Source organism: Amphiprion ocellaris, chromosome 19 (genome assembly GCF_022539595.1).
Source record: "Amphiprion ocellaris isolate individual 3 ecotype Okinawa chromosome 19, ASM2253959v1, whole genome shotgun sequence".
Classification (NCBI taxonomy): domain Eukaryota; kingdom Metazoa; phylum Chordata; class Actinopteri; family Pomacentridae; genus Amphiprion; species Amphiprion ocellaris.
Window position 1 is genome coordinate 9,977,568 of NC_072784.1, and position 27,074 is coordinate 10,004,641.

Genomic DNA, 27,074 nt, shown 5'->3' on the forward strand with positions numbered 1-27,074 from the left:
CTTTTTGATCGTTTTATTGTCTCCTCTGTTTGATTTGATCTTCTAAAGTCTAACTGGTGTCTTTTCAAAGGTTTTATCTTCAGTTTGATTCTTCTTCAATGTTTAGTTTTGCTCTTTTCTCACCTTTTATTCTGTTCTAATGTCTGATCTGATTTCGAAATGTTTTGTCTTTTTAATGTTTAATTGTTGTTTTTTCAAATGTTTTATCGGCTTGTTTGAAAAATTTCCTTTTCTTTCCCAATGTTTAATTTTTTGATTAAATCTTTGTTAAGGTTTTTCTTTTTAAATGTTTTACCACCTTTTAATGTTTAATTTTCTTTTTTAATGCTTCATTGTATTTTCTGTTTAATTCCTATTTAAAGTTTTAGTGTCTTTAAGATTTAATTTTCTAATTAAACATTTACTTTTTTAATTAAATGTTTTGACTTTTAAAGGTTTCATAATCTAATTAAATGTTTTATATTTTGCTAAATGTGTAATATTCTTGTTTAATTGTATTTTTTAAAGGTTTAATTATTTAAAATATTTCATCTTTAATGTTTAATATTTTTGTTTAAAAATTTTGTTTAATTTCATAATTCCATGCTTTGTATCTTCTGTTTAATTATCTAATTAAATATTTTGTCTAATATAATTTAATTGTATTTAATGTTTAATTTTCTTTTTAAAAGTTTTATTAAATGTTTTCCTTTGATTTAATTACTTTTTTACTGTAGTTTATTTCTTTAATCTTTTTTTACTGTCAAGATTTTAACCCCAACCTTAAAAATGAAACAAACCCTTAAATCACAATGAAAATACTTCTGTTGTCACAATCATGAGTTAGTCAATTATTCAGTTTATCAATTCAACTTTATTTGTTTAGCACCTTTCACACAGATTACAAAACTATACAAGCAAAGAGAAAAAAACTATGCTAAAACTATGATTAAAGCTCAACAACAAACAAAAAAAAAGATTTAAAGTGGTAATAAAATATGTTGTGTCGAGGGGATGGAGGGAGTTTATTGAAGTCTTCTTGGGCTCACATGGTAAATCATTTAAAATATAAACTTGATATTCAGTCTAAGGAAACTGCAGAGCGACAGAAGAACCAACAATATCTCCTGTTTTCTCCTTTAATGAGTTGATTCTTGTGCTTTCAGACCAAAGAACTACAGACTCTTCACAACCTGCTCAAACTCTTGGTACAGGACCTCACCACACGGGTCAAGAAGGTTTCTGTCTCATTTCTACTCTGAAGCTCACCTTCTCCTGCTCAAACTGCTGACAAATGTTTCTGCTGCTCTAAAGTCTGGTCTCCAGAACTTCCTAAAAACTCTCAAAGTCTCTTCTGCTGCAGGTTGCTTTGTAGAACTGTTCCAGAAAACCTCACTAAACCACATGGAGGGGCCTCAAGATAGTCGTCCAAATGAAACCGTACAAAAACCAAACTAGCACAACCCAAACGCTAAAGTCTCCTGCAGCCTACCAGAGAACCTCTGAGAACAGAGAATCAGGACAGGAACTCTTACCTTCTGGACAACCAACGTTGGTTCTCAAACCAGAATACAGAATGTGTCTGACCAGAAACCTCTGAAGACTCACTACAGCCAAGATAAAGACACAACTCAGCTGTACCAAATCCACTAATCACTGCACACATTAGCACCATGTGCTGACTGTGGCTAAAGAACCACATTTACCAAGACAACTATCCAGTACAAAGCCCTAAAACACACCAAGAAACACATTAAAGTCTATTTTACTGCTGGAAGCTGCAAGCCAACGCCTAAAGAACAAACAAAAGCAACGCAGCTAAACCCGGTTCACTGGTGAAGAGAAGCAGAGGAAATGTTTGTCTGCAGCCACATAAAGCAGGAAGACACTGAGCTGCTCAGGTGTTCCTGATAACACCAAGCAGCCACCTGGACAGCCAATAGGAACACAGCTTCCTGGAAGTCCAGAGGGCTGGGTTAGTGAAGGAAATTTAGTTTAAAGTTGAAGCAGAAAGTTAACAAAGAAAGTTGAAAACCACCTTCTGATACCTGAAATCTCTGAGTTTTCACACAAAGAACACCTGAACATGTCAAACTGGTTCCATAGTAGAACCATCATTGTAAAAACGTCATAGTATGGTGTGTTGCTCAAAAAACATTAGGACCCGGCTGTCAGGGGACAAACATGTAAGAAACATGAGAACAGAGAGAACCCAACCAGTAGGTCACAGTTTATCATCCCCCAGTCATCTCCTGAAGTCCATATGGTGAGAGACATCAGTATCTGGTTGTTCATTTACCAGAGGATGCTTATAATCATGCTGATGTGGTCTGTACTCTACAGTATTTTAGTGACTCAATAAATGCCTAAGTAGTTTTTTTTAAATGCTTTTTAGTTTTTAATAAACATTTAACAGCCTATATGTAATCAATAAATGGCCTTTGTCTATCTTAAGAAAAACTCACTCAGAACTCTGATATGTTAACAGTACTAAATAAATCAATAAATACATGCATACACACAAAAATAAGTTAATACATTAACTGTGTTAAGATAAGATTTAGATTTTTAAAAAACGTTGTTTATGTTTTTGCAGAATCCAGTATTGCTCGCTGGTTGGTCATTACATTTTATTAGTTTGATTTCACTACTTAAAATGATGCCACCTCTTTTCAGACAGAACCTGTGATAATAAAACAATACAAAATGTTTAGTTCCGTGTTAATAAAGCACTTAAAGTTTTAAGTATGGCTAAATGCTTTTTTCAAAATTAAATATATCACTCCTTAGGTGGTAGTGGCCCCAAGTTCAGTAAAGTTGGAAAGATATTCACAGATTCAGACTTCCAGCATCAATAACTCATTAGATATAGGTTGTCAAAACATAAACGGTGCCTCTTTCCCATTGTTGCAAGGCAGACAATGTGCTACAAGCCCAGTTTTATCAAAAGTAGCTGTCTTTCAAGCTACAGGAATAACATTGGTGTCTATGGAGTGAACAGGGTCCGTCTGCAATTTGCAAAACCGCTGCAACAGTAAAGAGAGACAAATATTCAATAACTTCACTCTTATACATTGTAGTGTCACTAAAATCACTGCAGCCTTCAACTGGCTCCTGTTGACAAAGTGTTTTAACAGAAATGTAAATGCTGTAATTTGATTCTTTTAATGAACCATGTAACTTGAATGGATGTGATGCTGGTGTGACCACAGTGCACACGTCTGATGTTGCTCACAGTGGTCCAAGGGACGCTCAGGGAGTTTGTGTGTTTGCTCACACTCAGGAAAAATTACAGGGAACATTGCTTAGAAGTGATTTTCACATCTGTTTTGCATGAGTTTTTAATTGGCTTGCATCACTTTCTAGTCTTTGCAGTTGTTTTCTACGATTTGTTTTCGTTTTGCATCTCTTGTATGTTTTTATGTCTTTTTGTCATTGAATTAGTATATTTTTGCATCTGTTTTGCATGGCTTTTTAATTGATTTGCATCTCTTTCTGGACTTTTTTGCATCATTGAAGTTGTTTTATACAATTTATTTTCATTTTGCGTCTCTTTCTTGTGTTTTTGTGGTTTTTTGTGTGTCTTAAAGGTGTTTCTTTTTAATCTCTTTTAGCATTGACAGTATATTTTTGTGTCTGTTTTGGATGATTTTTTAATTGATTTGCATCTCTTTCTTGTGTTGTGTCTTTTTGTCACCATTTTGTGTGTCTTAAAGGTGGTTTTTATCTCTTTTTGCATTGAATTAATATATTTTTGCGTCTGTTTCGCATGACTTTTTAATTGATTTGCATCTCTTTCTTGTGTTGTGTCTTTTTGTCGCCATTTTGTGTGTCTTAAAGGTGGTTTTTATCTCTTTTTGCATTGAATTAATATATTTTTGCGTCTGTTTCGCATGACTTTTTAATTGATTTGCATCTCTTTCTGGACTTTTTTTGCATCATTGAAGTTGTTTTATACAATTTATTTTCATTTTGCGTCTCTTTCTTGTGTTTTTGTGGTTTTTTGTGTGTCTTAAAGGTGTTTCTTTTTAATCTCTTTTTGCATTGACAGTATATTTTTGTGTCTGTTTTGGATGATTTTTTAATTGATTTGCATCTCTTTCTTGTGTTGTGTCTTTTTGTCGCCATTTTGTGTGTCTTAAAGGTGGTTTTTATCTCTTTTTGCATTGAATTAATATATTTTTGCATCTGTTTCGCATGACTTTTTAATTGATTTGCATCTCTTTCTGGACTTTTTCGCATCGCTGAGTTTTATATGATTTTTCATCTTGCATCTCTTCCTTGTGTTTTTGTGTCTTTTTGTTGTTGTATTTTGTGGGTCTTTGCAGTTGTTTTGAGTATCTTTGTGTTTCTTTCCGGTTGTTTGAAACATTGGCCATCTTTTCAAACGGAAGCTCTTTGAGTGAATGTGTGAGTATATCTAGATGTGTGCAGCCGTTCTTGACATTGTGCGATTGTGTTTTGTGCCTGTAGGGGGCAGCATGACCCCACTGAACACAGCATGAGAACAGATTGAGTCTGCCGTCTGTGTTGCATTCCAAATTTATTGTTGCATCGTACATAAAACACCTGATAGAAATGTAAGAACACCTGTAAAGCACGAGATCAGTGTAAACAACGATATCGTGTAGAAAGCCACACTCATACATTCAGTCGTGCATAAGAAGGAACAAGAACACTGTAAACATGGAACAGGAGCTGAACCTGAACGTCTCATGTCTCACTTCAACACTTGGATTAGAAAACAGGCAAGGGGAGTATAGAGATCCACAGTCAACATATTGCATCATGCAACAACGAGGAAGAACCACTTGTATTGAGAAATCATCACCAACGGGATGCACTGAGTTTTTTTCACAGTTGTACTGAAGAGTGCAATAGAGACGTGATCCGTGCGATACGGAGCTTTATGGGTGGAACAACGGTCACCGGCTCACAATCAGAGGTTGCTTTTGGGTTTTCATGGTAAATCTGCCACCTCTGTAAACTGCTTTTTTGTGCTGATAAAGAGAGGAAGGAGTAGAAGTTAGAAAAGTTTCTGAAATGACAATGACATCATATTCGCATCCTTCAACCAACACTGATGGTTTATTACATCTGAAATCATCTGGAACCATAATTATACCATAAAGTAAAGATATCTGCAATATTTTAGATTGATTTATCAATTTCTTTATGGTAAACACTTTTTAAAAATTGCCCATTTACCCACTTTGAACAGGGTTTTCTTCTGCACATTGAAATTTGAGGCTCATCAGTTTTTTAAAACTATTTCTTCCAGCCATCTCTGATTTCCCTGAAACTAAAGCATAAAATAAGGATATTCATAAAGATATTTGTGAAATTTTACATTGATTTAACAAATACTCTCTGAGATAACATTTTCGATCCACTTTCAGCAGGTTTTTTGGCATATCTTTTTAATACAAAAGGTTCATACTACCTCAAATCATATCATTTTTAGAGCAATTTCTCCAGACCATCTCTGATAGTATAAAGTGAAGGTCTTCACAGTTATTCCTCAACATGACATTGACTCATAATCTGCAGTATTGGACAAATAGATCAAATAGTTTCTGAGTCAACTAATGATACTTTGCAAATCATATGTAGCTGCATGTCACAATAATACAAAACTGATGGAGCAGTTTTGACAAGTAGAACCACAAAAATAAAAGCATTGCTTAATAGTCTAATCCAAGTTTTAAAAAAAAAAGAAAATATTGGAAATTGTCAATTAAACAGAGCCTCAAGTTTCAATTTGCGAAAAACTGTGGGTCGAAGGGCAACTTTTAAAACAACACAATCTTAAACTTCACAGTTTTCTTTATAGATATTCATAGTTTGTACTATAAAAATTTAAAAGAACTCGAAGATAGCCGAGCAGAAATTGTTCTAAGAATGCTCCAGTGTAATTTCTGTATGTTTTCAGAGAACAGGCTCTTACTGGATGACAACGCTGAGAGGGCACAGAAATGGTCCTTGATGTCTTCCCCAACTTTAACCGATCAGCATTTAGACCCACATAGTAGCTTTTCTGGGTTGCTCAGAAGTGCCTTTTTCTACCCTGAAAATGTTGCTGGAAAGTCGGCAGTTCTGAACAGAACAAAACAAACCTAAAGCGGTCTAATGTTAATAAACTCGATGAGCCAAACGTGCTTTTCCAACAAATGCTCTGGGAACATCCATTTCTTAAAAACTGAGAGTAACAGAGTAACAGAGAGTAAAAGGTAGGCCAGGAAGATTTGGAAAATTAGTTTTATCTGTAGCTTGTATATGAAAGATGGCTGTAGCCTACAGGTCTAAAAAGTGAAGCTATTCTTTCTAACAGCCAACAGGGGGCGACTTCTCTGATTTTATTTCAAGTCCAATAAACAATCAAGTTTTTAAACCCCTGATCCAGATCATTTAATATTTAGGATCTGCCAATAAACAGAACCGTTTTCCTCGATAATACACACTTTAAGTGTTGTAGATCAACTGTAGTACCTGGTTGTTCCACCAGGTGGAGCCTCTTACTGTTTAATACTGTAGAGACCAGAGGAGGCGTAATTCAGACTACAGTTTGTGTTGGCAAGCAGACAGCATTGTGGGAGTCTAGCCAGTAAAGGGGCACCACGGCAAAGTATTCTGGGAGGCTTTATGACCTACAGCTAGTGCTCATGTATTAAGTCAGAATCAGGTAGGACATACTTCTTACATGTTACAACTGTGTTTGGGGTCGTTTTATGTGTTTTAGGTTTGCCAGCAAAAATCAGCACAGGACCAATAAATGCTGAACTTACATGATCAAATACTGATTGATATTGCTGCATTGTCAGTAAAATAAATCATTCAGATTTACAACATCTGTGTGGCTTAAACACAGGATCAGGCTTAGATTATCATAATCAGCCCAGAACTTCATCTAAGGATCAGCTTTTCTCACTCATTCGTTCAAACTCTTTAAATACAGCATGATTTTCGTTTGGTGAGTTATGGTCCCACTTGGAGGAAAATAGAAGAATAAGCAGAGTATGCTTCAAAATAGTTCTCCGCAAACCAATGAGTGATGCCACGGTGGCTACAGCCATCTTTTATATACAGTCTACAGGTGCAACACAATACGTCCATGCATGTTTCTTACATTCTGAATTAGAAGGGTATATAAATCTTATACAACACGCCACTAGCAGGGCTGCAGCCAAAGTCATAAACAAAACATAAGAAGAATGAATAAGAATTTTTAAAAAATAAATGATTTGATTTGCTATACCCAAGAAGTTTATGTCAACATGGAAATTCTGAATGGAAACGGCAAGTAAGAAACTAAAGATCTGAATTTCACCTGGCTGTTGTGAAAAACAACCCATGCATTGATGTCATATGACAAATCTACAAAATGTCTGCTTCACTTTGGTGAGTTCTACCCTCCATATGTAACCTTGTCATGTATGTATGAGTGCAGGTGTGGTGCTGACAGTGCTTTAACTCCAGATGACCAGTAATGAAGGCACACACCCTGATGCTCTGGCTTCACCCTGCCCTTCAACCCTCATAGTCCCTCTTATAATATAATACACCTGTCCTCTCAGTTACTGCTGCTTCCTGTGGTGAAGTTGCTTGCGTTCGTCCGTTAAAGAAACCAGTGGATCCCTGTAAAACATGTGATCCCTGACAGTGACCGTCTGCATACTGCTGCTGCTCAGCATTAGTCGTGGCTCATTGTTCGCGGCAGCTCATTGGTCAGGATGTGCCACCGCTCCACCCTGCGGCCTTTATTCTTCAGGCAGTCCGTCCAATGACGGAGGGCGTCACCCTGTGACTGGCAGCCGAGACAGACGCCACCTGAACAACAGGAGGCACAGGAAGGGTTAGATGTCTGTTATTGTCCCTGTAAGAACATCTGGGAGTCATGAGTTTTTAGACAACCCTTTGGAGACCCCTATAATTTAATAAAATAATTTAATAATGTGAATATGTGGGAGTCCATGATCACCTGTGCATCTACACCTGTAGGACATGATTGTTCTGAACGGACACATGGGAGTTTATTGTCTCTCTACGGACACCTGTGAGTCTTTATCATCTTTGTGGATACCTGAGAGTCACTATTGTCCTTATGTGCACATCTGGTAGTCTTTATGGTGTTGGTTCCCAGCTGGGAGTCAATACAGTCTTTATGTGGACACCGAGGAGTCTTTACTGTTTCTATGTAGACACCTGGGAGTCTTTATTGTCTTTGATCCCATCTGGGAGTCTTTATTGCTCCTAGCTGGGAGTCATTACAGTCTTCATGTGGACACAGAGGAGTCTTTACGGTCTTGGTTCCAAGCAGGGAGTCTTTATTGTCTTTGTTCCCATCTGGGAGTCATTACAGTCTTTATGTGGACACCTGAGAGTCATTAGTGTCTCTATGTGCACATCTGGTAGTCTTTATGGTGTTGGTTCCCAGCTGGGAGTCAATATAGTCTTTATGTGGACACCGAGGAGTCTTTACTGTTTCTATGTAGACACCTGGGAGTCTTTATTGTCTTTGATCCCATCTGGGAGTCTTTATTGCTCCTAGCTGGGAGTCATTACAGTCTTCATGTGGACACAGAGGAGTCTTTACGGTCTTGGTTCCAAGCAGGGAGTCTTTATTGTCTTTGTTCCCATCTGGGAGTCATTACAGTCTTTATGTGGACATCTGGTAGTCTTTATGATCTTGGTTCCCAGCTGGGAGTCTTTATTGCTCCTAGCTGGGAGTCAATACAGTCTTTATGTGGACACCTCCAAGGACCCGTTGCTTATTAACCCAAACTAAAGTCTATCAAATTAATGTAGCTCTCAGAATTATTTGTAATGTACGAAATAAACATTTTTGGACTTACAAGTTCACAAGTGTTTCCATAATTTTGTAATTAATGACAAATATCTTTTAACCATTTAAATGCATTGGAAAACTCTTCATTTACCAGCAAAAAAATTATTTCCATTAGAAACGAAAAATAACTTTTCACTCAATTAATGCTGATAAATGTTCTTACTTCCAAATAAATTTGCGTGATAATGGAACTGATAACATGATTCTGCTGATTCATGGCAGCCAGTCCAAAACGATTATTTATCAATATCTATGGAAACTCCAGCAACAAGTGCTCTGTTCCCGTATTAAACTAGAACATGAACATAATGACAGAATGAGCTAAACTACCAATATCAGCGCAGGACAAGTATGAGATCAGAAATACAGATGGTTTGTGTGATAAATATGCAGTAATAACCTCCACAAGCTGAACAGCTTTGCCGGCACTAATGAGCAGCATGTGTTAGACTCATTAATATTTACAACGTTTTCTCACAGCTGAAGCAGAGAATGATCCTGTTAAAAACTTTCTACACCATCACTGACAGACTGACTCCCCGTCAGCAGAAAAATTGATTTCTGAGAGTTTTCCAAAAAGCCCTGAGGCGTTCGTGGATCGCCGGGCGTCACTTTCCACTTCATGCTCAGATTGGAGGAGTGATCTCACCGATGAAGTCATTGGAGCGTCCGAGGTCGTAGTCCCACACCGTCACCTCCAGAGTCTTGTTGGCCAACTCCGACAGCGAGATCTCATAGAAAAACTCCTGCAGAGGAAACATGCAGAGGTTCAGAGTGAAGGGCTGCGAGGTCCAGCATAAAAAACCTCCTGAACGACCAAGTGATGAACCACAAGAATTGTTCATCCCCACGATAGATTTAGATCATGGTCAGTTTTATTTGACCAAAAAGCAACAAAAGATACTACGACACTGTGCGTGTTCATGATACATCGTAATATCAGCACATTTTTTTCTTTGCGTTTTTACTGAAGTCCTAAATTACAAATTTTGTCTCACATGTTGATAGTTTTGCCTCTTCATGTGGTTGTTTTGGGTCAAGTTGTGGGTATTGTGCATCACATTTTTGACACCATGTCTTGAGCTTTTTCCATCACTGGAAAGGGTTAAAATCTAATTTATCATGGGAGACGCATGTTCTGGCTATCATGTATGTGGGAGAAACACACGAGACATTTCCCCTGAGAGGGTTCTCCTGCAGATCGGAGGGCAAAGTGGCCAGAAGGGGCCAGATTTAAATGAGACAATACCTGCACAGAGTGTGTAGGAGGTTGTTAAAGCTTCAGCCAGCCAGGGGGCAGCAGCTGGGGGTTTTTACCTCGTTAAATTCAGGGTTCAGGGTCTTTTTCATCACGGCTGTTTTGTGCTTGGATTTCTTCTGTATGTCAGGCTTCAGGTATCTGAAAAGGAGAGAAGAACAGTTTACTTTTGATTTAGTTGCATGAGTGATGATTTAGCCGCTGTGTGGAGCCGGTAAATGCATTTATATAAGTACAAATTTATTATTAATGAGTCTAACACATGCTGCTTTAATAATGGCTGTTTGATTTTGCTTAAAGTAAAGTTCATTGGAAATTGACACAAATGAAGGCAACATTTAAGCAGCATGGCTATCAAAACATCCTGCAGCGAACCTGATGGAACCATCATTAGTTTATAATGATCAGACATGAACCATCAGATCATATCAGTGACTTGCAGATTTGTAACTTTGTGGCTGTGAGGCTGATTAAAAATCCATTAATGAGAGAACCACAGTGAGAGGACTGAAAAAGAGTTTAATTACTGCAGCCTGCAGCAGACTGCTGCTCTACAGGAACACTTTCATGCTGCAGTCGCATGAAATCGTGCAAATCATCAGTAATGAAGCTGTGATTAATAATTAATTGCACAAAGTCAGTTTTACAGTGCAGCACTTTGCACGTTTGTCTTTGTCAGGACCCAAACCTGAACCTGATTCTAAACTGAACTTTCAAGCAGCTCTCAGAAACTCAGCACCAAACGGACGACTGAATACAAGGTCTAAAATTTAGTTTGCTTTACACCAGCTTACTATACCTAACCTTCCTCTGACTTTAACCTAACCTTCTACTAATCTAAACTGAAATCAACCCAATATTAAAGTAGAAAAAACTTAACTTTAACCCAACTTTTCACTAACTTCACCAGACCCCCATAACCCTTTGAAGTGCAGTGTGGGTCAGGAGATACCCATCTTCCATTGGATTTGGGTCACTTTTGACCCATGTTGCGCATAGAATGGTTAACCTTACATTTCTGCTAACCATTATCTAACCATTTTCTGACCTAATATAAACTTAACCCAACTTTAAAGGGACCTCCCTTTAAACTTAACCTTTCAGCACTTAAACCTACCATATTTAGCCTTAGTTTGCTTCCTTATCATTAACTTTAACCCAACCTTGAAATAACCTTTCTCTAACCTTAATTTGTCTACCTCTATCCTAACTTAACCATAATTCTCCATAACCTAACCTGAACCTTAACCCAACCCTAAATAACCTTGCTCTAGCTATACCGCAACTTCATGTTGCCCTACTAAACTAACCTTAACTCAAGCTAACTTTATTTTTTGAGGGCTCCTTTGTGAGTCCCTACAGTGTAAGTAACTTTATAGATAGATGTCGACACATTGTCAGTAATCTGGGTACATTGTTGGTGCATTATTTATTAAAGTAACCTGCCTCTAACCTTAACTTCACCTTCCCGACCTTCATCTTGCCTCTAACTTTACCACAACTTAATCTTACCCAAGTTAACCTTCCACTGTCTTTTAACTAATCTTACCATAACTTAACATGTTTGTGTCCCTATAATGTCCCCATATCGTCAATAGTCTGGGTACAGTGTAGATAGATGATTAACAGAAGCTACAGGCCTCAGCAACAGCAGAGTTACTGGACCAGACAGAGTTGCGCTGTAATTGGTTCTGACCAATTATTTTAAAGATGACACAAGGAAATGATAAAAGCAAGGTGTGGACTCGCTCGGCTGCCTCCCCTTCATCGCTGTCAACCCCCATTTCAGGTCCCTGGTACCCTGCTGTCGGTCCGGGGACGCTGTGTGGGAGATGAAGGAGCTCCAAGCTGCTGGCTGGAATATTAAATCTGTTCATTTCCTCTGAATTGACTCTGAGAGTTGAGCTGTTGTCTCACAGCTGAGGCTGCTGATCCACTGTGGATTCATCAAGTCCAACTCTGCAGACATGAGTCGGTATGTCTGACTGCTTCAAAAAGGAATTAATCTTTTAGTTTTAGCTCACCACCAGTATACCAGTATCCTCTCATTGAAATCAGGATGAGGTTTGGTGAAGTTATTATTCATTTAAAGCTAAATTCAAACAGGAAAGAGGCACCAAAAGCACAAATTAGGAGATGTAAACAACAGCTGCTGCACCAGGATTGTCCACTAGTGGGCAGATTCCACCTCGTCAATCGAGACTAAGAAAAGAGATACTCGTCTTTGTGCGCTTTCAGTTTTATGCCGCATATACAGAAACTACAACAACACTCAAGGATGTCAAAGCATTGCCCTCTAGTGGCTGGTTGCAGTATAGCTCATAAGCTCCGTCTCTTCTGTGCTAATGAGACAAATTTTAAAAATCGTACCTCCAACAATCAGACACCTTCAATATTTTTTCTTAAAAAAAACAATCCTGTTTCTAAAGTTGTTCTGAGCAATTTTCAAGAAAAAAAAAATTACTTTGACAGATATATGAGATAAGGGTCATGATGTTAGCTGAAGTTGTAATTGTTGCATTTCTTCTTCACTGAAACAAATCTAAAAATGAGATTTTTTTAAAAAATTGTTATTAATTTATTTTGTATCACATTCCTTTACATCTGGAAAATATGACTTGTGGGCTAAGATGTCTCTGTTTATTCACAGTGGTATGTTGTGACAAATTTCACCTTCATCAAATAATTACACCTTCTGTGATTAGGGTATTATACTTAGACATATTGTAAATATTACTCAAAATGGTTATTCAGTCTTAAAAATAGTAACGAAGAAAGGTTTGTCTTCATTTTTTTGTAGACATTTCTTGTAACCAAATAAGTGTGAGCAGAGTAACATTTGCAGTCTATGTTATAATCAGGGCTGATATTAATGACTTCAGGTAATCCTGTAGTGTTATTTCTAATGTTTAGGCTGTATGTGTTTAGTTTGTATGAAGTTCTTGTTCATATTTGGAAACTAGACTACAAATAACATGATTTACAAATGGAATTTATGTAAATGTGGTTATAATATGGCCTAAAATCTTTTAAATATAACCGTCATGGTTGAAATCATGTGATTTTGATGTATTAATAACGTTTTAGTCACGGTGTGGGACCTGCAGTTACTGTGTGGCAGGTGGAAAACTGCATTAAATGAGCTGAATTTGTCCTTTAAAGATCATTCAACTGGCAAAAAACCTGCTGGATTGGATATAATGTGGGACACAGAGCAGGTAAAGTAACCTAGAGACATGTGGATACCTTCAAAAGAGTTAGAAGTGTTGAGCATCGACCTATTTTAAGCCAATATATTGGCTGAAGTGCTGCAGTGACACAGCCTGCTGATATTCTGGAGGCGGCAGTCGCTTCTAAAACTGTTGAATTTCTGTTCGACCTCTCAGCTGTCAGTCGCCTCCTTGTTCTGGCTCCGGCTCAGTTTGTATTCTGACAGCGTGCAGCATTAAAATTAAACCTGTCGTCCTCTTCAAAGCTGGCGTCTCTCGAGGACCGGAGGAAACAAAAGCGAGGAGAAGCCTTAAACCCCGACTGTGGCCCCTGGTGTTTCCTCTGGACGAGATTTTTCTTTTATTATCCTCCCTGCCAGCAGACAGATGGGCTTTCTCTTCAACAGAAACGGCATCATTGATTAGAACGGCTAATAAGATGGCAGAGCTCCAGCTTCTAATTGTCTCAGTGTTGTAGAAATGTGAGAATTAGTCCTCAGTGAGGTCTGCAGGAGGAACAACAAGTTATTGCTATAAAGGTCACATCTAAACACATTACTTGTTGATGTTTATATATTAGTATAAATTTAGCTTTTCTCACTTTCATTGTCGCGATTACAGCTCGTCTGTTTTCTTCTGTTCTTGTCTGTTTATAAAAATCTAATAAATACACTTCTATTAAATTGACTCTTTCACAAAACTCCGCTTCACTATTCTGTAAAAGTGAGCGTTTCAAATACTGGAAAAACTGAAAAGGACAAAATTAACAATAATAACATCAACAGAAATAATAGTATAGAATTGCATTAAATAAAGAAATTGCATACAAATTAAAATTACAGACAAAAACATTCTCCCACTTGTTGGGCAGAGTGTCTTACAATATAAAAAATGAATGTTTTTAAATGGTTTTCAACAATTTTATGATTAATTTACTGTTATTTTACAGATTTTTCATGTTTTGTTAAGTTACAGATAATAACTAGTAATAAAAAAAACCTGTATATTCAGAACTGAAAAGTTGTAAATAATTGTTTCCTTTTTTTTAAAATTACGGACATCAGCTAATTAATACTACAGAAAAAAGGTGTTAATTTACATGTTAAGTGTTAAAAAAAATACTCAATAGCATCCACATCAAAAATTGTGTTTTTACTATTAGCAGTGCTTTTATTTATTTATTTTTACAATGTTTGGCCATAAGACTATAATGTTTTACTGCATTTAAATCTGCAAAAGTGTATCATTATTTTACAAATATTTGGCAGTAATTTCACCATTTTTTAGTTTTTCTACATGACAGTACTGTACCATATTGTAAGATTTTTATAGTTGTTTTTTTTTACAATGTACCAAAAAACGAATGTTGATGTCTTGCTGTTCTTATTTTTGTTTATTTGTGTGTTTATTTCTGTTTAATCCTAGATTTTCAGGTCTACAGTTGTGGTTCATTTCCTACTGACTACATCACCATGGTAACTGATGCTGACCCTCCAGAGCAGGTATGATGTTCAAGGATGTTTTTTTGTTTCTTCTTTACTTTCTGTCAAAACCATTTGACACCCTAAAGCAACAGAAATGCTAGAACTGCCTTACACACTATGAGAACATGAGTTACTGAATTTATCCTCCACATCAGCATGAAAATGGTTTTATTTCTATTACTTGATTGTTTACTGTATACTTAATGTGTCTTGTTTGTGATATCTGTTAAATAATTTTATGCTGTTACAATGATAATTTAACTAAATATTGAATAAAAACCTACATATACAGAAATATAAACCAGTCCATGTTAGTGATTGGTTATCTGTTGACAAATCCACGTCTTTAATGTAAGCATGCTCATATCCAGGTTCACAAATTCTAGTCAACATAACGAGTTGATAGCGAGCTTATCCAGACTGGGGTTGTTTGGTTTTGTGAAGCCAGATAACAAAAACATATTCTGGATATGTTGAAGCTGCTTCATAGTTCAGGGCTAACACTAAGCACACAACAAAGGTAAGGTTAGTCAGGTTAAATCAGGTTTGGTAAGATTGAGTTAGGTTGGGTTAGGTTAGGTAAGTCAGATTTACTTAGTCTGGTCAGGTTAGGTTAGGTTAGGTTAGGTTAGGTTACGTAAGTCAGGTTAGGTTAGTCAGGCTAAGCCAGGTTTGGGAAGATGGAGTTAGGCAAAGTTAGGTAGGTGAAGTTTATTTTTTCGGGTTAGGTTAGTCAGGTTAGGTTAGGTTAGTCGGATTAGATTAGTCAGGCTAGTTTAGTTAGGTTAAATAAGATGTGGTTAGGGTGGGTTAGGTTGGGTTATGTAAGTCAGGTAAGGTTAGTGAGATTAGTTCAGAATAGAATGTCTTTATTGCCATTGCGATTTGCAACATCATTGGTAAATCTTTTGGTGACCAATTTCGTGACCTTGACCACAGTGAAATTAATGCAGTCTGGTTAGGCTGGTTAGGTTTGGTTTGTCAGATTGTTTTAGTCAAGTTTGTCAGGTCAGGTTTGGTTAGTCAGGCTACGTTACTGTGGTTATATAAGGACAGTGTGGTTACTGTAATCAGGTTAAGTTAGTCAGGTTAGTTCAGAATAGAATGTCTTTATTGTCATTGCGATTTGCAACATAATTGGTAAATCTTTTGGTTACCAATTTCGTGACCTTGACCTCTTATTTAACTTAACACTTTCATGAACAACATGGGTCAAAAATTCAAATTCAATGGAAAATGGGTATCTCTTGACCCATGTTGCACATCAAATGGTTAAGACAGTCTGGTTAGACTGGTCAGGTTTGGTTTGTCAGATTATGTTAGTCAAGTTAGGTTAGTTTGGTTAGTCTGGTTAGGTTTGTCAAGTTAGTCAGGTCAGGTTAAGCTTTGTTGGGTTAATCTGGTTGGGTTAGTCAGGCTACGTTAGTGTGTTTATGTAAGGATAGTGTGGTTACCGTAATCAGGTTAAGTTTGTCAGGTTAGTTTACAATAAAGTAGAATAGAATATTTTTATTGTCCTTGTGATTTGCAATGGAATTGGTAAATCTTTTAGTGACCAATTTCGTTAACTTGACCAATTAGTCAAGTTAGGGAAGTCTAGTTAGGCTGGTCAGGTTTGGTTAGTCAGATTATGTTAATCAGGTTAGGTTACTTTGGTTAGTCCTGTCAGGTTAGGTTCGGGTTAGTGCAGGATGAAATCGTACAGTTCATTACAACAGAGTTCTTACATTTTGACGTAGGGGTCGGAGAACCCGTTGACATCCATGGCTGCCAGGTGGGCACAACGCTTCACGCCGACGCAGAGACCACCACTGCGACGACCTTCACTTCCTGCCTCGACATCTTCGTCCTCCGAGCTGAGAGGAGGCAGGAACTGCAGCGAGAGAAGAAGACGACCTCTTTCCTCCAGACTGTGCAGCTGTTCATTCTCCCACTGAGGATAGACCAAAGGAAGTAGATCAGTTATGTTAGGTTGGTCTGGTTACGTTAATCTGGGTTAGTTTAATCTGGTGAGGATAGTCTTTCAGGTTAGTCAGGTATGTTGGGATTGTCAGGTTAGTTTAGTTGGGTTTGGTCAGTCTGACTATTACTCAATACTGTAAAAGGAAAACATAAAAAGCCTTTCAGGGACGCCAGAGGATGAGGTCTTGGTTTCCTCCCTCACTAGCCTCTGTCTTGCTTGGTCTCAGTTTTTGATTACGTCCTGCTCTAGTCAGATTAACTAATATTCCATTTTCCTCCCATTTCTTAATGATGGATTTAACTGGACTCCAAGAGATATTCAGTAACTTGGAAATGTTCTTGTATCATCTCCTGACTGATGCTTTTCAACAACCTTTTCTCAGAGTTTGTTTGGGTGTTCTTTAGTCTTCATGGTGTAGCTCTATCCAGGAGTACTGATCCAACAGACAGACAGAATAAATTAGCAATTTTACCTTTTAAAAAATACTTTTTTGTGATTTCATTTCAATTTTCTTTTTTAAAAAAATGGAAAACTAGATGTATAGATTCAGAATGCATTTTGTAACTGTATTGATATTTTTAGTATTCTGTACAATGCTAGTGTTTGTTTTCACAGTGTGACTGAAGCCGCCAGATAAAGCTAAAAGTGTTATGTCGATTTTTAGCTTCATCCAAAAACAGAGCAGCAGTTCGTGGGAGTTGAATCCCACTGAGTCCACATATAATCCCATTTTCTGCTGATAAACTGTAAATTTAATATCATCCACTAAAAGTTCCCACAAAGCAGAGAGGAGAAGGTCAAACGGGCGCCGCCTCCACACCGACAGCGTTCATTAGAACTCATCACGGCAGGCCTTCCATCTGATCTCACCAGCAGGGTGAGTCGATCGATGGTTTAATCCTCCATCTTTGTCTCGCCCACTTGGCTTCATTCCTCCTCCTTCTCTCAGGATCCCTCCATCAGCTCCCATCTCCTCATTACCCATCATCACTTCACGACCTTTTACTGCCACTCAGAAAACACAAAAGCTTCGGTTTGAACTTCAGAAAAAGGGCAAAAGTGTGATTCCAGCCATTTGTATGAAGAGCTTCATACGGTTTCAGCTCAGTCTGGCGAAATTACCTCCCGCCAAAAAAAGAAAGAAAGAAAACTGCAGCTAATAAAAGAAAAAAGGTCAGAAAATGAACAGATCGATGGCTTTTACTGGGAGTCAGCAGCAGCTCAGCTTCTCTCTTAGCCGCCTCCAGTTGGTGCTTTGTAGATGAACTCTGCGCCGAATTAGATTTGGGCCGAGACTCTCTGGCTGGAAATGAAGATCTGCTGCTCTTCAGAGATGGAAGGTCACCGTCCAGGTGAGCAGCTGACCGACAGCCGGGCTCAGATTTCCCATCAGAGTGAGACATCCGTCCGGCTTGTCTTTAAAAGCTGCAGAGGTCGTCCAGATGTTCTGACAGCTGGATTCACAGCGGCTTCAAATCTGCTGTTTGACATGTTCAGGACCCGGAAACAACGTGTTTCAGCCAGAACCCCCAGTTTCCCTAAAACTGGCCAAGAAGAAACTAATTTAAAGATTAAAACAACAAATTTATCAGTTAGTACTCTTATTTTACAGCCTGAAAATGTTTTATTTGTTGATTTTATGATTAAAAGAAAGAAATAAAGGTTTAAATAAATATCAGAAACTTCAGTAGGAGGGGCCGGTTTGATTGACAGCAGCTGAAAGGGCGTGTCCTTGTGTTTGATTGACTGCAGCTGGAGAGGCGTGTCCTTGCGGTTAATTGACAGTAGCTGGAGGGGCGTGTCTTTGTTTGATTGACAGCTGCTACAGTGGCATGTCCTTATATTTAATTGTAATCTTCATTCACAAAATGCTGATTTATTCTGTGTTTTGTAGCTTTGGGCTGAAATAATGAATTTTCTTGGCTCTTCTTTTGCTCCACCAGCAGTTTACATGATAAATATTAACAACAGAAAAATCATTAATTAACTGGAACTCAGTTTACTGTGTAATAAATTCTGATGCTTTGGAGCTGAACCTGCTAATTAGACACATTTTTTGATGCTACCAATTAGTTTAATCAGACTTTCTTGTCAAGGTTGAAAAGCTTCTACCGGAGCCTTTCATTTCATTGCATTCCTAATTATTCAAACGGCTTTATTTCTGCAGGGAAACGGTGAAAAGGACCAGAGACACACTGACTGCTGTTTGTCGCTGAGTTGAGGTCAATTAGCTGCAGACAGAACAAATGAAAACCTGTTTGTTAGAATATTGTCTGAAAATGTTCCATCAGACCCTGATATCTCAGAAATGTTTTCTTTACAAGTCCGTGACAGAAAATCTGAATCTACATTCATAGTTTTTCATTTAGAGATAAGGATTCGTGCTAAATGAGTTTAAATGTGCTGAAAACATTCACTGAAACCTGACTGACAAAAAAATTCAGAATTCAGCTTATGGTTTTTGACATTTTTTACTGGAATTCTTTTGAAGAATTTACTGTTGTTTTGCAAATTTATTTTGTTTTGTTAACTTACAGATTTTAAACAGTAATTTAGATATTAACTGAACAAAACACTCATGAGACATTAAGAGGCCAGTAAGAACATTTAGGTAACACAGCTTTTTACAGAAGACCTTGAATAAATCTATAAAATAATGAAAAATTCTTTTTTATTGTGATAAATGTATTTCAGTGATTCCATTATAGAAAATTAAGAGTTAGAATAACTGTTTTTATTTTTTTTAAATACATATAAGTTGTTAAAAATGTTCTAGACATGGAAATTTAGTCTATTTTTGTAATTTCACTGATATCTTTGTGATTTTTTTTTAAATACAGAAAAAAATTCTATATATTCAATAACTGTGAGCTATTGTAATTGTTTCATATTTCTCAATTTCTGTCAGACTTTTCAATTTCTTTGTCAGATTTTTCTCATTTTGCATCTCGTTTTTCTCATTAAGTGTCCTATTTTTCATATTGTGTCTTGTTTTGCTCATTTTGTGTCTGTTTTTGTCATTTTACAGCTCATTTTTATTATTTTGCACTTCATTTTTCTCATTTGTGTCCAGTGTTTCTCATTTTGAATCTTTTCTCATTTCACGTCTTATGTTTTTAATTTTGCACATTTACTCTCATTTTGTGTCTCATCGTTTCTCATTGTATGCCTCGTTTTTCTCATGTTGTTTCATTTTATTTTAATTTTACATCTCATTTTTGTCGTCTTTCTCATTGCCATCTGATCTTTAGAATTTTGCATCTTGATCTTTTCATTTTTCTCATTTTGTGTCTCGGTTTATTTTGCATCTAATTTTTCTCATTTTCAGTCTGTGCTTTCTTGATTTGGGTCATTTTCTGTCTTATTCGTGTCATTTCATATCTCTTTAGAAACAATTTTCTGTCCTCTGTTGTTATATATAGTTTTTGTCAGAATTTCAGCTCAGAATTTTTAGTTTAAGAAATTATTCCTGCTTTATTACTGAATGTGAGGCAATTTTGAAACAGTTTCCCGCCGTGCTAAGATTCTGAACTAATTGTCACATTTCTCTGGTGTTTTAAAGAGAGAAAGTCAGAGTGAGGAAACAATAGGAGCTCAGACTGATGAGAAAAATGTGAAGTTAAACAACGAGAGAAGAAGCTGAACTTCTTCCTGTTATAAAGAATCAGTTTGACATCTAAGAGCAGCATCTGGACAAGAGAAGGGTCCGGATAAATGAGAGAAAACTAATCCAAAGAGTCGCAAGAGGAAAAGATGATGAGTTCAGACCCACAAAGAGTCGAAGTCGGACTGCAGGAAGCCGACAGACTCTTTGATATGTCCTCGATGGTTTGAGATCAGAAAGAATCTGAGCAGTTTTCTGTCCCGCTGCTTTCAGCTCAGACTGAGAATTCAAAGACACGATGTGAAGCTTCAGACTTTACTTTCTCCTTTTCCTCACGGTGAGGAGAAGAGCTGCAGCAAAATCACATGTGTTGGACTTTAATAGATTCTAGTAAAACCACTAAACCTGTAAATGTTCAGAACCTGGACTCTAGAAGTTCAGGAGGCTGCAGATGAACTCAGTGAACCTGGTTCTGATTCATCAGTTCAGATACGATCGATTCTCTGATTTACCATTTTATTTGTTCTACTGATGGAGACTGACTGTGTCTCTGATCTACAGAACCTTTAGAGAACATCCAAGGAACGTTCCCTTCATGTTTGTTGTGTCCTCAGAGCAGAACATCACAGTTAGTTTGTCTGAATCTGAAGACCAACAGATGTTTACCTCTCGGAGGTAGCAGGAGATTCCTCGAAGGGCTTCACCCATCGCAGTCGGAGACGGAAGCTGAGGAGAGAAAAAACAGAATCAGACAGGAAGTGGATGTGTCTGTTGTGTGTCTGTTGTGTGACTTTTGTGTGTCCGTTGTGTGTCTGTTGTGTGTCTTTTGTGTGTCCGTCGTGTGTCTGTTGTGTGTTTGTTGTGTGTCTGTTGTGAGTCCGTCATGTGTCTGTTGTGTTACCGGAGGTGGATGTTCCAGGCAGGTGTGGAAACGTTTCGTCTGATCCGGTTTCACTCGTTTCAGAGGAACTCTGGATTCTCCAATTAACTCGTTGTGAGTCAGTTTGTCCTCATCGCAAACAGTCAACCTGGACGGAGACAAAGAGGCGAAACCAGATCGTGAAGTTAACCTGCATAATGTCTAAATATCAAGGTTTTCTCTTTAAGATGTCTTTTTCCATCCATTTATAAACTTGACATCAGGTGTTTTCATAAACATCCTGTCATGCTGTGAATAAATTTAGTTTTATTTCTATATTTTATCAGCTGCTGCATCTTAAATGACTTCTATTTTTACTTCTTCAGAATTAAGCGGAGGATTTTAATCATCACTTTCAGAACATTTTCCTCCTGTTAGTTTCCTCTGTCTGTAGACAGAGACTCGTGGCTCAGACTGTAGATTTACACCTGGACAGGTGACCTCCTCGTCTAACTGGAGTTTGACTGTAAGTGAATGAGAAGCAGCAGATAACGAGGACAGATCCTCCTCTGGGATTCTCCTTCAGTGACTCAGATTCTTCTTCTGTCATTCTGATAAAACGCCTTCGTAAGCAGCAGGAGGTGGAGAGAGAAGCTCCTGATGAAGCAGCTCTCAGCAGCTTTGAAAAAGGTCAGCGAGTGATCGAGATCAAAGTGGAGGAGCTGCAGTTATTCAGTAAATGTCAGGATGATGGTGATGATCACAGAGTTCACACACTTATTCATCTACACTGGACATAATCAGTATTCACCCTCTTTAAAGTTTTCTCCTTTAATTCTTTTATTAACCTTGAATCATGTTCAGTATAATTTGAGTTTTATGATAAGACTTGTACAAGGGGAGAACTGTCATGTCAAAGTGAAAACAGATTTCTGCAAAGTAATGTCACTTAATGAAAATATTAAATGTGAAAGAACTCATTGCATAAGTTTTCACCACATTTAAAGTGAATCATCTGAGGTCAGTGAATGTTTCTCAATGATTGTAGTATCAAGACTCCTGTATCTGGAAGGTCAATACTCCTGGATAGAGCTACACCATGAAGACTAAAGAACACTCCAAGAAACTCTGAGAAAAGGTTGTTGAAAAGCATCCATCAGGATGATACAAGAACATTTCCAAGTTACTGAATATCTCTTGGAGTCCAGTTAAATCCATCATTAAGAAATGGAAGGAATATGGAACATGACTAAATCTGACTAGAGCAGGACGTCCTCAAAAACTGAGAGACCGAGCAAGAAAGAGACTAGTGAGGGAGGCCACCAAGACACCTATGACTCCTCTGAAGGAGTTACAAGCTTCAGCAGCTGAGATGGGAGAGACTGTTCATACAACAACTGTTGTCTGTTCTTCACCAGTCAAAGCTTTATGGGAGACAAAGAGAAAGACTCTGTTGGAAAAATCTGAAATTAAATCTGGACTAGAGTTCACCAGAAGACATGTGGAGACTCTGAAGTCAACTAGAAGAAGGTTCTTTGGTCTGAGGAGACCAGAATGGAGCTTTTTGTCCATCAGACTAGATGATATGTTTGGTGGACACCAAGCACTGAACATCATCACAAACATATCATCCCCACTGGGAAGCACGGCGGTGGCAGCATCATGATGTGAGGATGTTTCTCAGCAGCAGGTCCTGAAGGCTTGTAAAGGTAGAGGGTAAATGAATGCAGCAAAGTCTAGAGAAATCCTGGAGGACAACCTGATGCAGTCTGAAGAGAACTGAGTCCAGACTTCAATCCAACTGAGAATTAGTGTCTGGACCTGAAAAGTTCTGTTCACTCATGATCCATGTGGAACCTGACAGAGTTTGAACAGTTTATAAAGAAGAATCATGTAAAATTTCAACGTCCAGAAGTCCAGACTGATTTAGACCTTCCCACATCTTTAAAGAGCTACAGAGGAGAAACAAGAAATGAATCCAGAAAGAAGACATGACAGCAACGAGGAAACAGCTCCTTCACTTCATCACCTCTGAATAACTCAGAGATTTGCAGCGTTTTCATGGTTTTTTTCGTGCTGCAGCTTCATCAGTAAACAGATTCCTTCAGATACACTGCTGGCAGCGCAGCCGAGTCAAAACAGAAAAAAACCTTTTGTGCTTTTCAGTGAAGCTCATCAGATCAGAGTGCAGCCGCTCGGCTCTGCGGTGGGATTAAAGGGGCACAAAGAGCATTTCAAATGTGCCGGCAAACAGAACGGCACCAAACTGTTTTCATGACAAACACAATCACAGAAAATATATTCAGAAAGAGAAACGCTGTGCGGCTGACCTCTGAGCGATTTTCTATTATTCATAAAGGAGGTAGACTGAGATGGAGCGGTTGAAGGTCGGCCGCCTGCACAGACGAACTGTTTAAATTTCTATCTGACTATCATGTCACTCTGGAACCAGATTCTGATAATAAAACCACTTTAATGGGACGAAGATCGGAGGAGCTGTGAACATTTTACAGAAATATTTACACTGACCTGCTTCTTTTAACTCTCTGAACTCCTGTTTTTAAAGCATGTTACTGAATCAGACTCAGAATTATCAGATATTTTCACTCAATAATAAATCAACTAAACTACAGGCAGCAGATTTGTGGTGTTCGGGAATAAAGAGCCTGTTTTAGTTATTGGAATCTGATTTATTATAGATGAAGATAAATAAAAAATCATGTTTCTGAGCTGTGTTTGAATAAATGTAGTTCAGGTTGTGTTTAGCTTTATGCTAAATATTTATTTTTCCAGATGGAACCACACAGCATGTGATGCATTCAAGGACAGGAAAGTGGATTATTTTTCAGTTTTACAGTTTCTGGCTGACAAATGGTGTCATTCTGGGGATTTTCTTTTAAGAGCACCTTTCTTTGCATTGTTCGTCATCTTGATATGAAGCATGGTGGCGGCATCATGATGTGAAGCATGGAGGTGGCAGCATCATGATGTGAAGCATGGAGGTGGCAGCATCATGATGTGAAACATGATGGCAGCAGTATCATGACGTGAAGCATGGTGGTGGCAGCATCATGATGTGAAGCATGGTGGGGGCAGTATCATTATGTGAAACATGGTGGTGGCAGCATCATGATGTGAAGCATGGAGGTGGCAGCATCATGATGTGAAGCATGGTGGTGGCAGCATCATGACATGAAACATGGTGGTGGCAGCATCATGACGTGAAGCATGGTGGGGGCAGCATCATAATGTGAAGCATGGTGGGGGCGGTATCATTATGTGAAGCACAGTGGCGACAGCATATCATGGTGTGAAGCATGGTGGTGGCAGCATCATAATGTGAAGCATGGTGGTGGCAGCATCATAATGTGAAGCATGGTGGGGGCAGCATCATGACGTGAGGATATTTTTAGAAAGATGATACACTGTTTAAAATTGAGGACAGATTTATTTTCCTCTTTAACAGAACAGATAAAATTGCTTTTAGTTATAATTCCACAAACTTTAAGTGTCTTGGAAACGACAGCTGAGAATCAACGGATTTTACTGCTATTTTACACGTGTGATGCTGAACAGCAAAGAGAACTTCATTTTACTGAGTCCTGATGAATGTAAATGAACAGATTTATCAGGAACTGAGGATAAAAAGTGAAGTAAACAAAGAAACGCCTCCACAGATTCTGCTGCTTCTGATGTTTGATGATCTACAGCGTTTTGACCTCGACCAGCTGCCATGTTTCTGCTTGTTACGAAGAGTTTCTTTATTCGATCTCAATGTTGGGCTGAGATTAAAGGTTTGCTCCTGAGCTCAGTAATTAAAGCTTCCTGCTCTGTTATTTGTTCTGATTAGAAACTCATCCATCATTTAACGCCGTCAGACAATGAAACCCTCAGAATCACGAAGACCAGACTCCAGCAGGAAAATGTCAGATTTAAGAACCTCCTGTTGTGGTTCGTTAAAGTTAATCACAAAATTCCAAAAACTAGAAAAGCATTCAGAGAGCGCAGTACCAAAGCTGTTCATTCCACCATATGGCATTGTCAGAAATGCAACATTTTTTTAAAAATTATTAATGATGAGCAGAAATCATGGCACTATAGAATGTGTTTTTTGTAAAGTAAGTGGGGAAGTTTTTATAAAGTGGGTTTTTTTTAAGCATTTCAGGATATGTTTGTAAAGTAAGTGGGACATTTTGTAAAATGAGGAGATTTTTGTATAAAGTTAGGATATTTTTGTAATATTAGGACATGTTTGTAAATTTGGGACATTTTTGTAAAATGAGGAATTTTTAAAAATTCTGACATTTTGTACATTTAGGACATTTTTATACATTTTGGACATTTTTACATAAGACATTTTTGTAAAATTGAGACATTTTGTATATTTGGGCCATTTTGTAGAATTAGGACATTTTTGTAAATTTAGGACATTTATGTAAACTTGGGACTTTTTGTAAAATGAGGCCATTTGTTAAAATAAAATTAAGACATTTCTTTAAATTTGGGACATTTTTTGTAAATTTAGGATTTTTTTGTAAATTTGGTTCACTTTGTAAAGGGAAGACATTTTTGTAAAATTAGGACATTTTTGTGAAACTAGAACATTTTTGTAAATTTAGGACATTTTTTGTAATTTTGGACATTTTTTTCTAAAAGTAAGACGTTGTAAAATTAGGAAATTTTTTGTAAAATTAGGACATTTTTGTAAATTTGGGACATTTTTTGTAAAATTAAGACGTTTTTGTAAAGTGAGGACATTTAGTAGAGTCAGGACATTCTTCAAACCTTCAGAAACAGTCCCTCTGTAATCTTCTGAGCCGCTGATGAATCGTTTCTGCTGCTTCACGCAGAAACTCAGCGTCCTTCATTGTAAAAACATTGAATTTCTCCTTGTGACTCTAGTGATTAATGCTGCACTTCCATGATGTTTGTAGAAACAGTAAAACTGCAGCAATGCGTTGAGGCTCTGCAGGATTTAATTAATGAGGGATGACAAACTGGATGTCAAGACGTCCTGATTAATGGCTGCAGCAGTAATCGCTCTGAAATGAGATGTGATGAAACCTAAATTATCCCAGCGCTCACCTGAGCGTCTTGCGGTGCATATCCTCCTCGGTGATGCCCACGTAGGTCAGCGTTTCATTCCACACTGGGTTCAGGGAGTTACGGATCGTCTTCGTCTTCAGCTTATTGGCCTGAAAAACACACAGAGGCACCCACATGTTGATAATTATTGATTCTAGTTTCCTCTGCAGCAAATGTGTCTGAATAGTTTAAATCTGAGCCAATTTAGGATTGAATTTGACAGAGGCTAGGTTTACAATTCAGCTAATGCTGAGACTCCCTGCAGACTCTTGGTCATAACTGTAACTTTTTATTGAGTTTTCCACAATAACAGCTTCATCACTTCAGACTGGAGGGTACAGACAGCAACGCAATAATCAAGTAAAACAAAGAAGAAATATCTCAAATAGGAAGTGAAAAATTCAGTTTAATACAATCACTGCTGAGCCAACATCATACACTGTAAAAAATAAATACATTTAATTGGAAGTTCTGAACAATTTTCTAGTATTTTACAGATATATTCCTGTTTTATTAACAGAAAATTTCTTGTAAAATCACAGAAATAACTTATTTATTTATTTATTTACACACTGACTGTTAAAGAAAAAAAGCAAATAATATCAGAATCAATCATCCTTATATTCACAAATCACAATTTTTAAAAACATTTTTATTACATTCAAATCACCAAAATGATCAATATTTTTTCGATATTAGATGTTAATCGAAAAGAAAATTATGATCATTCCAGATTTTTTTTACTGATTTTCCCTGTTTTGTTAAAATACAGATAATAATAAAGAAAA

The 27,074-nt window shown here is 37.5% G+C and overlaps 1 protein-coding gene across 1 annotated transcript in view; it reads right to left on the reverse strand.

Moving 5' to 3' along the window:
- Positions 1 to 4,491: 4,491 nt before the first annotated feature.
- Positions 4,492 to 27,074, reverse strand: part of doc2a (double C2-like domains, alpha) — a 54,464-nt gene continuing 31,881 nt past the window's right edge. Inside the window, exons 5-11 of the mRNA XM_023273737.3 lie at positions 26,287 to 26,396; positions 21,244 to 21,370; positions 21,009 to 21,068; positions 16,503 to 16,708; positions 10,142 to 10,223; positions 9,474 to 9,570; positions 4,492 to 7,806 (exon numbers count right to left, since the gene is read on the reverse strand). Coding sequence (XP_023129505.1) covers positions 7,670 to 7,806; positions 9,474 to 9,570; positions 10,142 to 10,223; positions 16,503 to 16,708; positions 21,009 to 21,068; positions 21,244 to 21,370; positions 26,287 to 26,396 — 819 coding nt within the window. The 3' untranslated portion in view covers positions 4,492 to 7,669. The remainder of the gene's footprint in view (positions 7,807 to 9,473; positions 9,571 to 10,141; positions 10,224 to 16,502; positions 16,709 to 21,008; positions 21,069 to 21,243; positions 21,371 to 26,286; positions 26,397 to 27,074) is intronic.